We start from the raw sequence: 17782 nt of genomic DNA, 5'->3' as shown, positions 1-17782 counted from the left end.
AAAGATTACGAACACTAAAATAAATGAAAATTAAATGACGTTTAATTGACTCAATGATATAAAATAAATGGCAAAACATTTTCCATTGAAAAAGGTCCAAAACAAGTTGTAGTGGCATAGTAAATGTGATATACTCCTTCACTAAAAGGTTACTTGGTACATGGAACAGTCTTCTACAGTAGGTGGTGATAAATGCAATGTGAGTCTTAAAATGTATAGAATAAGCACAACCATTTCCTTGGTCTTATTCAATAACCCCGAAGTGCGATCGTCCGATAAGTTTCATTCAAGTCAATGTGAGTTTTTAGTCATTCGTGGTGCGATCAGCCGCTACTGAGCTTATTGACCACTTTCGCTTTCAGAAGACCGGAGCAACATCCTTGCTCAGGGAACTCCTGCGGACCCCCAAGGCGCTCAGGTCACTATGTCCAGAGAGGTAATACCAGATACATACATATCCAGTATTACCTCTAAAAAATTTTTTTCTGGACAGTGTATTCAAATACAGGACAGTCCGGTTCAATACCGGACACCTTGCAACCCTACGTGTGGAAGACAAAAATAGCTGTTTTTTCAGTTGTTATAGTTCTACAGTATTTTACAACAGAGTAATAATATCAATGGTTAACACAGATTCCCAGCAAGCTCAAACTCCTACACCCACCACAAAGTGAATATATATTTATGTCAACCAGAGCGCTATTGAGCGTGGCAAATGTATACAACAAGAGACAGGGGGTGCCCAACGCTGCATCCAATTGACAAAACATATAGAGTAAAATATGTTTTGTCAATTGGATGCAGCGTTGGGCACCCCCTGTCTCTTGTTGTAATAATATCAATGGTAATTATATTTCAATCAATGTATAGGCATCTACCAATAAGCATTGAGCGAACATTAGAAAATTCAAGCGGTGGGTTTTCCAAATTAAAATATCCTGGTTAGTTTTTAACCTGAACCTGTGGCTCTCTATGAAGTTTAAAGTGCAAAGTTGTAGTAGCTAGATTGGTCTTGACAACAGTATACATAAAAATCTATGTACACATTGCATTACATGTCTTAAAAATTGTTGTTGGCTATTAACAGGTCACAAATTGTGCTAAATTATGAATAAAAGATGTATTTTTTTAAATATAAAATTCCACATATATTCTTTCCATTTTTAGTAAGTACTATTCAGTGATCTGTATAATACCTGTAGTGTAAATTCTAATATTGTCTCCAATCAGGAAGCTTACGTTATTTAGAAGGCTACAGATGTGGTCATTACTTATTTTTAGTGGCTGCTTGTGCTCTCTAATTATCGTCTCAAGCCAAAATGCTTTATTTTAATTGATTTACCCTACGAGCATGAAGACTTAATAATTTTACTGTAAAACAAGCCACATTAAAAGTAGTATAAAACATTTCACAGACTGAAACAAACATAACACAAAGAAAGACAAAAGCGCAAACGCACATAGTGAAGTTTGTAAAAATATAGGTGTATATTAATTAGGGTATAATATCTGCGTACATCAGATTAGTTGGTAATAGACATTTCATGTACAATACATGAGTTTACCACACGCCGCACTGCCACCTCCAGGCCTCAGATGGTCTCTCTCACAGCATCCAGGACAGTCTATCACAGCTGTAGCATGGGATCTCTGCCGCACTGCTGCCTTCCGATCGATATCCTTCCCCACTCGCTGCCGTCACCACTGCTCACTTCTAGGATCTGCCTCCGACCGCCACTGTACTTCGGAGCAGTGTGTTGATGAATCACGTGTCCCGCGGGCTTTTGCGACTGACCGCAAAGGGAGGTTGAGGCGTAAAGCGTGATGGTAGCTTTACTACAGTTTGCCGAGTGCAGCTTTTGGCATGAAATCAGTCCAGGGCAGATAATACCACACAGAGTGTGGAGATAGAGTTCTAGGGCTATTAAAAAACTTATCCAACGCGTTTCGAAGTTTGCACTTCTTCAGGGATAAAATACACTAGGATAAGAGTATATTTATACCCTTAGATCGCCACTTGATTGGTCAAAGTCAAAAGGTATCTAAACCAATCTGATCTTCAGCAGGCATCATCCCACAGGTGTGGGTGTTTTGAAGTACTTACTTCTTAATGTGCTCTGGTGGATTGACCATTTCAGTGCTGGTCCAAGGGTATAGCTAAAACACATTACATTCTTTTTATTCAACTTATAAAATACATTCATAAAAATCACATCAATAAAATTGCCAATGATTGTGAGTATTTCAAAGGCTCTGAAATAAAACAAACAGGTGTTACTGACACATATACTCATTATTTGCTTCTTGTTTAATATGAATGGGTATCACAGATGTTTATAGATTTTATATATAAGACCAAGCACTAGTCTAATAGGAGACACATAACTATATAGGGCCTATTTATACAAAATGTTTAATATAGACACCAGAGGTCTATGTTTTCATTTAGACCTTTTGGGCCTAAAGACTGCAATTGGTGGATCCAATAAGTTTCTTGGACAGAAATATCTTTTATTCTGTCTCCTCCACGTCTATTTTGGGGAATGGTTTTAATCCCTTTAAATGTCAGGGATGAGGGGTCTTTGTTGTGGTGGGTCGAGAAATGACGACTTACACTATGGGTCTGTAGTGCATGTTTAATATTTCTCACGTGCTCTTGGATACGTGTTTTCAGACAACGTTTTGTGCGGCCTACATATTGCAGGCCGCAGGGGCATTCTAATAAGTACACTAGGAATTTGGTATTACAATTGATAAATTCAGTAATATTATACACTTTATGATCTATATTGGATTTAAATGTTTTGCGTTCTCCATGTAGGAGTTTGCATATGCAGCATCTCCCACATGGGAAGTTCCCTACTACATTATTACTCATCCAGGATAGTGCATCTTTATTTTTTGCAGTTTTCCCAATGTCACTCGGGACTAATGTATCTTTTAAACTGCGTGCCTTCCTGTAGATAAACTTGGGGATGTAGTAATGTGTCCACTAAGAATGGGGTCTGTAGATAAAGATCGCTCTACTTATGAGCAGGAAACACACCGACTCCTTTGTGACCCTGTCTTCTATAAAAAACTAACTTCAGATCCCACAGCATCATTTCTAACTAAACTTAAAGAACTTCTAGATGAAGCACTATCCCTCACAATAATAACAGATAAAGAATATGGGTTTCTATATAACAAGTCACCAAAAATACCGGTGTTCTATCACCTACCTAAACTGCACAAATCTCTAACAAACCCGCCAGGTAGACCAATAGTCTCAGGTATATCCTCACTGACGGCAAATCTATCCCAATATGTGGACTATTTCCTGCAAAGTATCGTAGGGGAGCTACCTTCATATCTAAAGGATTCCTCTGCGGTACTAAACCTTTTTGCACAATTCAAATGGAAAAGTTCGTACAGGTGGCTGACGTGTGACGTACAAGCCCTGTACACCAGCATTCCACATATAAAGGGTATTGCAGCAGTTGAGGAATACCTGAGACGAGAATCTAAAATCTCAGATCTGAATAGATGGTTTATCTTACAAGCCATAGAATATGTGCTTAGCCATAATTATTTTCTTTTTCTTTCCCAGTTTTTCTTGCAGGTTTGCTGAACTGCAATGGGCACACGTTTTGCCCCCAGCTTCGCAAACCTGTATATGGGAAACTGGGAAGAAACTTTCATCTGGCAGGAGAATCCATTCCTGAAACATATAGTGATATGGCGTCGCTATATAGATGACATTCTCTGTGTGTGGGAGGGGGATGAAGAATCAATAGATAAATTCATGGAATACATCAATCATAATGATCACAACTTGGTATTCACCCATGTAACACACACGGAGAGTGTCAGCTATTTAGATCTGGACCTCAAGGCCTCAGAGGCAGAAGGGGTAACAACTAAAACCTTCTTCAAAAAGGTAGATACTAACAATCTCTTACTGGCCTCCAGTAATCATAAAAGAACTTGGATTAGCAATATACCTGGAGGTCAGTTCATGAGAATTAAGAGAAACTGCAGCAAGGAGGCAGACTTTGAATTACAAGCCCAATTCCTGTTCCTGAGATTCTTAGAAAGAGGATATAACTATAAAAAACTTATGCTAGAACTAGAAAAGGTTAGAAAAATAGATCGGAATAAACTGTTGATACAAAAAAAGAAAAGCCCTCTAAATGTAGATAAGGACAGGATAGAAGTTCCGTTCATCACAAATTACAATTCCATGCACAGACAAATAGAAGGAGTAACAAAAAAACACTGGGGCATTATATCTACAGACCCCATTCTTAGTGGACACATTACTACATCCCCCAAGTTTATCTACAGGAAGGCACGCAGTTTAAAAGATACATTAGTCCCGAGTGACATTGGGAAAACTGCAAAAAATAAAGATGCACTATCCTGGATGAGTAATAATGTAGTAGGGAACTTCCCATGTGGGAGATGCTGCATATGCAAACTCCTACATGGAGAACGCAAAACATTTAAATCCAATATAGATCATAAAGTGTATAATATTACTGAATTTATCAATTGTAATACCAAATTCCTAGTGTACTTATTAGAATGCCCCTGCGGCCTGCAATATGTAGGCCGCACAAAACGTTGTCTGAAAACACGTATCCAAGAGCACGTGAGAAATATTAAACATGCACTACAGACCCATAGTGTAAGTCGTCATTTCTCGACCCACCACAACAAAGACCCCTCATCCCTGACATTTAAAGGGATTAAAACCATTCCCCAAAATAGACGTGGAGGAGACAGAATAAAAGATATTTCTGTCCAAGAAACTTATTGGATCCACCAATTGCAGTCTTTAGGCCCAAAAGGTCTAAATGAAAACATAGACCTCTGGTGTCTATATTAAACATTTTGTATAAATAGGCCCTATATAGTTATGTGTCTCCTATTAGACTAGTGCTTGGTCTTATATATAAAATCTATAAACATCTGTGATACCCATTCATATTAAACATAAAGCAAATAATGTGTATATGTGTCAGTAACACCTGTTTGTTTTATTTCAGAGCCTTTGAAATACTCACAATCATTGGCAATTTTATTGATGTGATTTTTATGAATGTATTTTATAAGTTGAATAAAAAGAATGTAATGTGTTTTAGCTATACCCTTGGACCAGCACTGAAATGGTCAATCCACCAGAGCACATTAAGAAGTAAGTACTTCAAAACACCCACACCTGTGGGATGATGCCTGCTGAAGATCAGATTGGTTTAGATACCTTTTGACTTTGACCAATCAAGTGGCGATCTAAGGGTATAAATATACTCTTATCCTAGTGTATTTTATCCCTGAAGAAGCGCAAGCTTCGAAACGCGTTGGATAAGTTTTTTAATAGCCCTAGAACTCTATCTCCACACTCTGTGTGGTATTATCTGACCTGGACTGATTTCATGCCAAAAGCTGCACTCGGCAAACTGTAGTAAAGCTACCATCACGCTTTACGCCTCAACCTCCCTTTGCGGTCAGTCGCAAAAGCCCGCGGGACACGTGATTCATCAACACACTGCTCCGAAGTACAGTGGCGGTCGGAGGCAGATCCTAGAAGTGAGCGGTGGTGACGGCAGCGAGTGGGGAAGGATATCGATCGGAAGGCAGCAGTGCGGCAGAGATCCCATGCTACAGCTATGATAGACTGTCCTGGATGCTGTGAGAGAGACCATCTGAGGCCTGGAGGTGGCAGTGCGGCGTGTGGTAAACTCATGTATTGTACATGAAATGTCTATTACCAACTAATCTGATGTACGCAGATATTATACCCTAATTAATATACACCTATATTTTTACAAACTTCACTATGTGCGTTTGCGCTTTTGTCTTTCTTTGTGTTACAGTTGCCTAGGGGTTTTTCCCCTGTTCACATAGCTGCAGATCACCCATCGAATTAGAGGTTGTATTTAGTTTCAAATTAACACAACGGTGGTGAAGGGTTAAACACTAGAAATAATAATTTGCGCACTTTTTTTGTTTTGTTTTGAAACAAACATAACACTGAATATTTCATTGGATCAGAGCTATTTACGTAGCTACTTTAAAAAAGATATATATTTCTATATTTTTTTAAATAATTGTATTTGTTTCAGCTTGCAGAGAAAATGGGCTTCCCACCTACCATTGTAGATGAAGCAGCAAAATGTATGATCAACCTCTACAATCTGTTCATGAAGTATGATGCCACGATGGTGGAAATAAACCCAATGGTGGAGGATTCCTCAGGAATTGGTAAATTCATTTTCTTTTAAGTTATATTCCTATTCTGTCAAAATGTCTGAAGTGAAAAACTCCCTTAAAGCATCAGTTTTCTAACTTTCATTGGAACGTGTGTGTGTGTGTGTGTGTGTGTGTGTGTGTGTGTGTGTGTGTGTGTGTGTGTGTGTGTGTGTGTGTGTGTGCGTGCGTGCGTGCCATTAACCTGAATATAGAGAGCCTTAAAATGCTGGACTATGCCACATAGGTAAACTAATACTAATAGACACACACACACACAGTATATAACCTGGTCCCCTATAACCTTATGCTTGCTACATTTCACAGCTTTGAGCACAGCCTCATACATATATATATATATATATATATATATATATATATATATATATATACTGTGTGTGTGTGTCTATTAGTTTACCTATGTGGCATAGTCCAACATTATAAGTCTTTCTATATTGAGGTTAATGGCAATTGCATTGGGTCTTCATTTCAGACTAAACGGTGAAATCCTCTTACTGTGGGGAAATTGTACCTTTTGAATTGTAAGATGTGCAAACTCTTAAGAAGTATGATATTAGGGGCTAGTAGTAAATGTGTGTTTGGCTAGATTCTCACATGGAGAAAACCGTTGTTTGACATGAAACACCCATCACCCATGCAGTGTTAGTGTGGAGGAAGAAATGTTTATTCATTTCCAAAGAAACTAAAATAGACTTTGTACTAGCTTAAAGCACGATCATTTTTGTTTAAAGATGCCTATTACTGTACATTGTTTACCAAATATGTTTTGTGAGGTAAGAATTTTAGGTATTATGTTCACTTGTCAACGTGATATGGTTTCAAAGAGCAGATTGGTAGTTTTCGATAACGGCATTTAGATGATGGGAAGCCTTTCATAAAAAGTGTCAACGCTGTCAAGTGCTGGAGGGTCGTGGCACCAGAATACTATGGTGCATCTAGCACTTGTGACCACGTGACCACTTCATCACTGATGATGGAACAGAAGGTGACAGATCACGTGAAGCGTAGAGCATATGACATTGCTACTATGTCATGGGACTCCTAGAGTACCAAACTTCATGGTGCAGTAGCTACATCCATAGGGCAAAGTAAAACAAAAACTCTTGGTTCCACAAATTCTGTCTTGCACTTTCTGCACTAAATATTGTTCTCGGCGTATACACCTCAGCATGTTTTCTGTGGAGCTGGAAAATGAACATTCCAAGTGTGCTGCTGTGCAGATGTAATCCTTTTAAATGAAAGGTCATTCAAAAGTCTCCAAGACAAATGATGCACACACAGATTGAGGTGTTCTAGTGATATCAAAAACTACATGAGCAAATGTCATGTCTTTAAATGTGCAGTTAAACTTATTTGATCCAAAGAATATTGGTGGGCGACAGGGTGCCCGGGGGGGCCGTCCCCATGGGGCTTCACCTGCTTCCCCAAACTGCTGCCCCTCCCCATGAGCCTGCAATGATACAATACATCATAGAATAGATGATGAATACAGAAAATATAAAGTGTGTTCAACATTGTGCAGTAAATGTGCATTTTATTTATTTGTACTCAAAATCGTACAATATTTTCAAACCGTTTTCATAGCTTGGACTTTGTAGCATGTTTAAATAATTGTCACACAGTAAAACAGCGTGGTTAAAAAAAAGAACACTATAGTACAATTTTAAGAAAAAATATATTTTTAAACTAGAACAGTTGCTACTAATATTAGGTTGTTTTCCATTTTCTTTCCTCTTACAATGCCTTCGGTTTCACCTCCATGCTCCGATGTTTGAAAGGCTCGGTTGCTCATCCTTTATAAATGCTTCTGACTCATCCTCTCTAGCGCTGCAAGATAGATGGTTGAAACCTAGGTAATTGAAAAATTTCATGCCAGAAAACAAATCTTTTGTTGGGGAAATATATGTATATTGGAATCGCAGTTTGCTTTAACTGCAGCAATAAAAATGACTGGATTTGTAATATTCAACAAAGGAAACTGCAATATTTCTCTGCGTTAAAAGCTTCGACTGTAAATGTATTCTATCGCATTTTCACATAGCCCATGCCCCCCATTGTTTGTTTTGCATTCATTAGCCTAGTATATATAGAAACGGAAGTAATTAAAGAAAAACTGCAAATGTTTCCTGCTTTTTATCTATTGAGGTCCTGCTTTTTATTCTGTGTAGTCTGCCCACTTTCCCTGTATGAAAAGCTAGTAATAAAGCAGCAAAACTTGAAAATACATCAGTTCTGTAGTATTAGATGTGCATTTTTTGTTTTAACTCCTAATGCCATTTTTAATCATTTTTCTTTTTTTATGTACTGATCATCCTGTGGTTGCTACAGCAACCATTTAGAAAGTCATATCCACTTCTTCTTTTGAAACAGACGGTGACACCTTTTTGAATTCTGCACTTTGGCAACAAAGTTTCCCAAACAGATCTGTCGCTGACTTCCAAACAACAGACTGTATATTACTCTGGAATCTGTAACAATAATGTGTTACACTTTGTAATATAATGTTACAGTACATATCAGCTGCACCATTTCACTGACTGCAGGATAGTCAGAAGGCAGTCATTATGTTAGTCACACAATCAGGATTTTTACAGATTTATAACCGGTGCACCAAATGATTGCCAGCTTAGGTAAGAATGTAGAATTATACATTGTCACATGTTTTACATGTAAAAATAAGGTGGGGGGAAGGATGGGGTGGGGGAAATGTAGTATTGCTGCTTTAAGAGATAATGTACTTTGCAGCTGGGCCACCGGCAGGGGACAGCCAGCACAGTTGTCTGTCGGGGGCCTGACTTCCCTCAGATGGGGTTCTCATCAATCCCAAGAATTTGTCCTTCTGGTACTCCCAGTCGGGTAGCAATTGGTCTACAAGACAGACCACATGATTCTACGACCAACCCCCAACATATCAAAACTGACTGCTGTAGTGGCCCCCTTAACCCAGAGTCCTTGCCCCCAGCAAGGCCTAAGACACAGTATCACTTTCTTGTCCACGTTTTAATGTCTGGAACATTTATTCTAATTAGAATCAGTGTCCAGTTTGCAACAGTGTGTTGCAAACCCCCTCTGGCAGACAAGAGGTTAATGTAAACCTTATAAGTAGTACAACCAAGAGAAGATGCACACGCACACACAGGTGTCTATCTCACTGGATTGCTGTGTTGGTAACCAACACCACAATTCTAATTTACATTAATAAAGCTGCTTAGATGACCATTTTATTAGTAATGGCTAAGTAGGAGTGAGTGCGAAATCTAATCACTACTTTCATATGTTAAAAAAAAAAGCACAGAAGCGCACCAAGGGTCAAGGTACATGTAATATACAAATAAAATAGTAACAAGTAAAAACTTACATATAAAATAATATAAGTCCAGTAGAGGCCAGTGCACAGGTATCCAGTTCAGTTGGATGGTAGGCGCAGGGGGTAAATGCTGAGACTCACAAATCAGTCCCCCGCGCTGGGACCAACTGGCTCTGCAGAACTCAGATGTCACTTCCGGGTTGCGGCTACTCGCAGGACCCGTATTGAGTAGTCCACCACAATCGCCGTTTCTCTACTTCCAGCGCTCATCCCACTTCGAGCGAACCAGATGGAATTGGCTCAAACCTCTGTGGGGAGGCTGGAAACTATACAGCAAGAGTCTGGATCCCTATCTGTGCACTGAATGAACTCCGCAACGCGTTTCACACAATTCAGTGCTTCATCAGGCAGAAGTTTGAGAGATACATTGGGAGTGGTGGCATCCATAGATGCGCCAGATGCAAGATTTGCCCTAATATGTTAACACACAAATCTGACAACTCAGTGACATCTGAGTTCTGCAGAGCCAGTTGGTCCCAGCGCACGGGACTGATTTGTGAGTCTCAGCATTTACCCCCTGCGCCTACCATACAACTGAACTGGATACCTGTGCACGGCCTCTACTGGACTTATATTATTTTATATGTAAGTTTTTACTTGTTACTATTTTATTTGTATATTACATGTACCTTGACCCTTGGTGCGCTTCTGTGCTTTTTTTGCATTACTATCCGGCGTTGGAGTCTTCCCACGGCGGCTATCGGTGAAGGAGGGGTGCCTTCACACCAAAGCAGCAGCAAGAGGGGAGAGCAGATCTTCTTCAAGATCCTTTTTAGGAAGCATGAGTGCGGTTTGACTTTTCATCACTACTTTCATATGTACCTGTGATTTGGGGATGACAAGTTGTGATACTAGATTTAAACAATGAACACACACACACACACACACACACACACACACACACACACACACACACACACACACACACACACACACACACACACACACACACACTATTGACTTAAGTAACCTTATCACATACATCCACATTGTTATAAATAAGACAGAATATCACATTCAACACAATTTTGCTGTAGATGTGCTACATCATTACAATCTTTAATTGGCTATTATGTCACCATTTTATTTATCCGATCACGGTTTCAGCTACTGGCTTCGATAGTAATACTTTTGTAAGTTTCCCAACTATACCAATTAAATTAAATTGCATGTTTGAGGGAGTCAAATTTCTAACTATAAAAATAAATAGTAAACATCTCTGGGAAAAACACTGGCACTTCCAAGTAAACATTAGTACCTACGCTTTCAAAAAGTAATCTTTAATCTATGCCAAACAGGTCTCCTAATGGTTGTAGTGTTTACAGATCATTGTTTTGGCCCCAAGTTGTGGACTTTTCTTAAAATACAAAGTAAAAGCAGTGACACTGCTAAATATACAGTACCACCCAATTACCCATAATACTCTAGGAGGGAAAAGAGACTGACGCCAAAACAATTGCTAGGTCCCCTAATAGCACGGCCCCCAACTACAGACAATACGAAAGTTGAGGAGTGTATACTCGATATTGTATAAAAGACACAAAATAGAATAGAGGGGAAATAAACCATAGGTATGAATGCAACTCCAAGAGAAATAGGTGATTTGGAAATAGAAACCAAAGTGTAAGCTAAAAATAAACTAGAGATGAGGAAACCGTCTGAAAAGCTCAAAGGCAATATACCTATTAGCATATGCCAGTAATGAACATAATGGAGGTGGAGAAGCATAAAAGGGAGAGAGTATTGGAGAGTTGACTGCTACTAAATTGAGACAAAGCAATGTCCATGTAACAAAGTGCAGAATGACAAGGATCAGCGTGGAGTTGTAAATACTCCCGATGAAGCCGTCCTACGTTGCCCGTTGCTCTCACTCTCTCTCTCCTCGTGTCACTGTGTCCAAGGTAAGTGACGTCACTCCCCAGCGTGAGCACGATCCAGAGTAACAGAAGAAAGGTGAATGATCGATGCAGCAGCTGCTCCGAAATACTGGGACTCGCCAGGTAAAACTTAAAATTGAAGCTTTATTAAGGTTACATTAAAAATGAAGACACTCAGGACAGACAAAAATAGAAAAACCTCCTCCAGTATTTCGGAGCGGCTGCTGCATCGATCATTCACCTTTCTTCTAAAAATAAACTAGAACTATAGAACTATATAGAAACAATACGTACAGGGTATTCTGGGTAATTGGTTGATATTTAGCAGTGTCACTGCTTTTACTTGTGCTGTGTTTTAGTGAATATAAAGCGCTAACTCTACTTTGCATCTTGAGAAATGTCCTCAACGACACGTCGATCTGTTAATAAGTATTGCAAAAATGCTGCATGCTCCTCGACTAGTTTTACCTGAAATCCTTCAGTTTTTTCTAGCACCCATCACAGTATACTTTTTTTTTTTTGGCGTCAGTGCTCCTTTCTATTCTCCAAATAGGTGCATGGAAACAGTTGATGCAGTTCTCTGAAGACAGGATCTCAGAATATACTGGACAACATGTAACTCCAATTGTTCCACATCGGTTTCCGAATAAAAATAAAAAACGAAACCTTTTTTGAACAGTTTAAAAATAACAGCATGTGATCTCTGAGCGGGTTTGGTGGATTAAATTAAAGCAGTGCCAGTGTTTTCCCTGGAATTATCTACACGGAATATGTTTAAGAAGGCGGAGTATTCCTATATACTTCCAGTCTTCTAGAATTTCTTTACTAAAGAGAAAATGTCCTACAATTAACAGTAATAACCCACAAGTAAATCCTTCTCCGTGCTACAGTTTTTTGGTTTTTTTTTGTCTTGAAAGTTGAAGAATGTTTGAGGTGTTTGAGGCAGACGTGTGGGGTTAGTGTGTTTTGAAGAGGCCCCATAATGTATCTTTGTATATTGCTTTTCCAAGTAGAATAGACCCTGGGCAGTGTACTGTAGAATGCAATTATACTAAGGATGTCTTTGTATTGCAGCATGTTTTTTTTTTTTTTTAAGGTTTTTTTTCTAAAGTGCAAAATAACTTGGTGCAATGATGTGTGAAATGTCACCTGGAGGCAAATATTGATATCGATGTAACAATGCTGTGAAGTACAATATTGCACTTTATTTCAAAACTAGCTGAGAGACCCGGCGTTGCCCGGGATGTAATGTTCCCGCTCCTCTCTGTCTCCTCTCTCCTTCCCCCTCTCTCTGTTTGTCCCCCATTCACATAAATCCAGTCCCCCCCCCCTCCCTCCTTTACAGCTCTGTTTGTCCCCCTTTACAGCTTCATGCAGTGTGAGTGCGTCAGTCATTGTGTGTGTGTGTGTGTGTGTGTGTGTGCGCGCGTCAGTGAGTCTGACGCAGAAACACAAACACACACAGACTGAGTGACGCACACACACACACACACACACAGTGTGTGCGTGCGTGTGTGCCTCAGTCAGTGTGTGTGTGCGTGTGCGCGTCAGTCAGTGTGTGTCAGTGTGTGTGTGTCAGTGTGTGTGTGCGTCAGTCAGGGTGCGTGTGCGTGCGTCAGTCAGGGTGCGTGTGCGTGCGTCAGTCAGGGTGCGTGCGCGTGCGTCAGTCAGGGCGCGTGCGTCAGTCAGGGTGTGTGCGCGTGCGTCAGTCAGGGTGTGTGCGCGTGCGTCAGTCGGTGTGTGCGCGTGCGTCAGTCAGGGTGTGTGTGCGTGCGTCAGTCAGGGTGTGTGTGCGTGCGTCAGTCAGGGGGTGTGTGCGTGCGTCAGTCAGGGGGTGTGTGCGTGCGTCAGTCAGGGGGTGTGTGCGTGCGTCAGTCATGGGGTGTGTGCGTGCATCAGTCATGGGGTGTGTGCGTGCGCGTGGCAGGCAGTCGGTGTGTGTGTGTGTGTGTGTGTGTGTGTGTGTGTGTGTGTGTGTGTGTGTGTGTGTGTGCGTCAGTCAGTATGTGTGTGCGTCAGTCAGTATGTGTGTCTCAGGTGTGTGCGTTAGTCAGGGTGTGTGTACGCGCGTCAGTCAGTGTGTGCGCGCGGGCGCCATTCAGTGTGTGTCAGGCAGTCAGTGTGTGTGTGTGCCTCAGTCAGTGTGTGCGTCAGTCAGTGTTTGCGTGCGTCAGTGTGTGTGTGTCAGTCAGTCAGTGTGTGTGTGTGTGTGTGTGTGTGTGTGTGTGCCAGTCAGTGTGTGTGTGTGCGCGAGTCAGTGTGTGTGTGTGTGTGTGTGCGCGCGTGAGTCAGGGTGTGTGTGCGTGCGGCTGTCAGGGGTTGTGTGCGCGCGTCAGTCTGGGTGTGTGTGCGCGTCAGTCTGGGTGTGTGTGCGCGCGTCAGTCTGGGTGTGTGTGCGCGCGTCAGTCTGGGTGTGTGTGCGCGCCTGTCAGGGTTTGTGCGTGCGTGCCTGTCAGGGTTTGTGCGCGCGCGCCTGTCAGGGTTTGTGTGCGCGCGCCTGTCAGGGTTTGTGTGCGCGCGCCTGTCAGGGTTTGTGTGCGCGCGCCCGTCAGGGTTTGTGTGCGCGCGCCCGTCAGGGTTTGCGTGCGCGCGCCCGTCAGGGTTTGCGTGCGCGCGCCCGTCAGGGTTTGCGTGCGCGCGCCCGTCAGGGTTTGCGTGCGCGCGCCCGTCAGGGTTTGCGTGCGTGCGTCAGTCAGGGTGTGCGTGCGTGCGTCAGTCAGGGTGTGCGTGCGTCAGTCAGGGGTGTGTGGTTGCGTCAGTCAGGGTGTGCGTGCGTCAGTCAGGGTGTGCGTGCGTGCGTCAGTCAGGGGTGTGTGGTTGCGTCAGTCAGGGGGTGTGTGTATGCGTCAGTCATGGGGTGTGTGCGTGCGTCAGTCATGGGGTGTGTGCGTGCGCGTGGCAGCCAGCCGGTGTGTGTGTGTGCACGTCAGTCACTCTGTGTGTGTGTGTGTGCGTCAGTAATGGGTTGTGTGTGTGTGCGTGGCAGTCAGTCAGTGCTTGTGTGTGCGCCAGTGAGTGTGTGTGCGTGCGTCAGTCAGGGTGTGTGTGCGTGCGCCATTCAGTGTGTGTCAGCCAGTCAGTGTGTGTGTGTGTACCTCCTTGCGCCAGCCGGTGCTCCCGGCCGCAGGGGGGGGGGGTTGTGTGTGGGGGGGGGGGGTTGTGTGTGTGTGTGGGGGGGTTGTGTGTGTGTGTGGGGGGGTTGTGTGTGTGTGTGGGGGGGTTGTGTGTGTGTGGGGGGGGTTGTGTGTGTGGGGGGGGGGGGTTGTGTGTGGGGGGGGGTTGTGTGTGTGGGGGGGTTGTGTGTGTGGGGGGTTGTGTGGAGGGGAGGGGTTGTGGGGGGGGGAGGTTACCTCCTTGCGCCACCCGGTGCTCCCGGCCGCGGTATTGCGGTGAGGGGGGGTTTGCGGTGAGGGGGGTTTTGCGGTAAGGGGGGGCGGGGGGTTTGCGATAAGGGGGGGCGAGGGGTTTGCGGTGATTTTTGCGTTGAGGGGGGGCGGGGGGTTTGCGTTGAGGGGGGGCGGGGGTTTTGCGGTGAGGGGGGGCGGGGGGTTTGCGGTGAGGGGGGCACACACACGACGGGAGTGAGAGGTGGTGGAGAGTGGGACTGGCGCAGATCCGAGGAGAGTGAGTGAGTGACTGTGTGTGAGTGTGTGTGTGTGTCTCTCCTTTGGCCCGTCACTCCGCCTTCAGGCCAATGAGAGGTGTGCAGGGGCGGGCGGGCCAAGGGAGCAATCTCATTGGCCTAGCCCAAGGTCCAATGGGATTGCCGCTAGGGACACACGGAGGGACACAGGGAGACACATACAGACATAGAAACATATGACTGTTTGAGAAATATATAGTAGATTCACACCCATTAAAAATATGGCGCTGTGTCAGAGCACTGACTAGTCCTTCTAGCCATTCAGGTAAAGAAATATCTTAGAGACCGAACTTTTCACCTTATAATAACGTGCGTGATACATTGACGTGTTTCTTTACATGTCCTGTTTTTAACCAGTTCAGTGCTAAAAGGACTATGTTGCAGAATGTTCTTGCACTGAAAGTTTATGAAGGGAATAATTGGCATTTGTTACTTGTTTTTTTTTTATGTAGCCAAACCTCAATTCCTCAGTTAACTGTCATTACAATCTTCTTCAACAGATGTGTCCCTTCCTCTTCTATCCCCAACAAAGAGAATGTTTACCTGTTGTGACTTTTTACTATTTCCTTTCACACGTCAAATCCTGACAGAGGTCTTGCCGAGGGCAGTCAGTGCTCCCGAAATCATGTCGCTTTTCTCGGCTAAGCATACAGATGGATAAAAAAGCCATCACGCTTCATCGCAAATGTGCTTACATCAGAACTAGTTAAATTGTACTCTGTTGATTTCTCAATGTCATCCAAACAATGGGGGAAGTAGAAGTAAACTCGTCCCTCAGCACACTTCATACGGTTAAGTCACTTAGAAGACCAGCTTGAAAAAGATTGTCTGTTAGTATCTAAAATAAGTGCTTCAACTAAAAGAGAAAGCTCATGAAGGTAACATTTGTCCATTAACCTAGTGTACTTGACGTGTGTGTGTATATGTGTATATGTATGTATGTATGTATATGTGCACACACACGTATGTATGTACAGTAAAAAGTATAAAAAAAATCATGATTTGTTGACACTTATTTTTTTGCATTGACCCATTGGGTGCTGTTTGACGGCTACTATGTCAGTGGTTCTTGCATTGTGCTTCCTCATTCTTGTAGGGGAAGTTGCATTCTGCTCAACACTATCTTAAAGGAATAGGAACGTTGGAGGTCTCTTCTTCCGTTCATTCATCAGTGACTGAGTGATCACCTGAACAGACCGGGGCAAGCAGAAAGCATCAATGTAGTCAGGCAGGCTGGGGTAAAGTCAGGCCCAGGTCACAAGTGAAAAGTGAAATTATCAATAGTGGCGCTCAAATTATCTATGTGCAACAAAAATCAGTGCAATGGTGAAAAACAACAGTTAGTATACAAACACATATGATGAATGCTGCTGTGACCCGGTGGTGGGATCTCTCTCTCAGTCCCGTGTGAAGTAGATGAAGTGTTGATCGTTGGGAAGCGCAAACATGTGAACATAGAAAAAATATATTCTGATGGTGCAATACTGTTGAAATAAGAAGTGAAGATGTTTTCTTAAAGTCTATAGGTAGAATACTCACAAGTGTGAGATGGAATAAGTACACGTAATAGTATCTTTTGTCAGCTGCCGTTATGGTGGATTTAACCCTCAATATGCCCTCGGGTACCTTATGTAACCAAAAGAAAACCGGACATAGTGCAGACTGTATGCGAACATTTATGTGGAGTAAGTAAAATACAATGCACTCACATGGTAAAAGAATTTAACAGGCATTTAGATCTCACAACTGGATCTCGGCTGCAGGATAAGTAGACTCTCTGCTTCCCCTGTGATCTGCCTGTCTGTGTGGCGTGCGTCTCACGGATGCGATTTTGGGACGTGATTCTCCCAATACAGGCACTGAATAGATTATAGATCCCTGGGAAAGGAGAAGCTCCTGGTTATGCAAACGCCCATAGATATGTAGCATGGACAGGATTTTCGCCCTTAGACTCCACAAGCCTCTCCCCCGAGTCTCCAGACAGCGTCGGCGCCCAGGTCACAGGCAGAAGATCGGGCAACAGGCAAGTCCGATGGATAGATGCTCTGGTAGCAAGGCTGGATGCAAAGGCAAAAGCACATTGATCTGGCAACCAGGAAAGGGAAATGATTAGCATGTAATGGAAGCCAGGGGGAGTGTCCACGAGGCTGATTAGCGACAGGTGTGGGGAGTAGATATTAAAAATGTGCTGTGACTGAGGAGCTATCCACCAGCTGGTTTAACTCGCTGCTTTGTTTTTTACCAACGAATGTCTCTCGGGATATGGAATAGTGCAGTGGTGGTATTCAGAAATTTTAGCAACCGGTTCACTCTCACCTAACCGCCCAAACACAGAGAACCTGAACGGAACCCGGGGCACCGGAACCTAACTCGGCCCAAGCCATGTTATTTATAAATGACCTGATGTTACGTCATTTTTTTCTAAATTTCACTCCCAAGTATTCACCAATTTGCACCAACAAAAAAAAATCCGGAGAGGAGTCTTGGGAGGGAGCGCCCTACCAAGGATTGTTTTTTAGGAAATAGAATATGAAATAGTGCAAATTGGTGCATGCGTGGAGTGACATTTAGAACAAATGACATAATGGTCAGATCATTTATAAATAAATTACCTGCAGTCATACTGTACATGGCGAGCAATAC

General features: G+C 42.8%; 1 protein-coding gene across 1 annotated transcript in view; it reads left to right on the top strand.

Moving 5' to 3' along the window:
* SUCLA2 (succinate-CoA ligase ADP-forming subunit beta) overlaps nucleotides 1–17782 on the top strand; it is a 105497-nt gene that overhangs the window by 66864 nt on the left and 20851 nt on the right. The window contains exon 6 of the mRNA XM_075591152.1: nucleotides 6108–6246. Within this exon, the coding sequence (XP_075447267.1) occupies nucleotides 6108–6246 (139 nt within the window). The remainder of the gene's footprint in view (nucleotides 1–6107; nucleotides 6247–17782) is intronic.

This window comes from Ascaphus truei, chromosome 3 (genome assembly GCF_040206685.1).
Source record: "Ascaphus truei isolate aAscTru1 chromosome 3, aAscTru1.hap1, whole genome shotgun sequence".
Classification (NCBI taxonomy): Eukaryota; Metazoa; Chordata; class Amphibia; order Anura; family Ascaphidae; genus Ascaphus; species Ascaphus truei.
The sequence above is the reverse complement of the archived record's forward strand: the minus strand, read 5'-3'. Positions and strand labels throughout refer to the sequence as shown.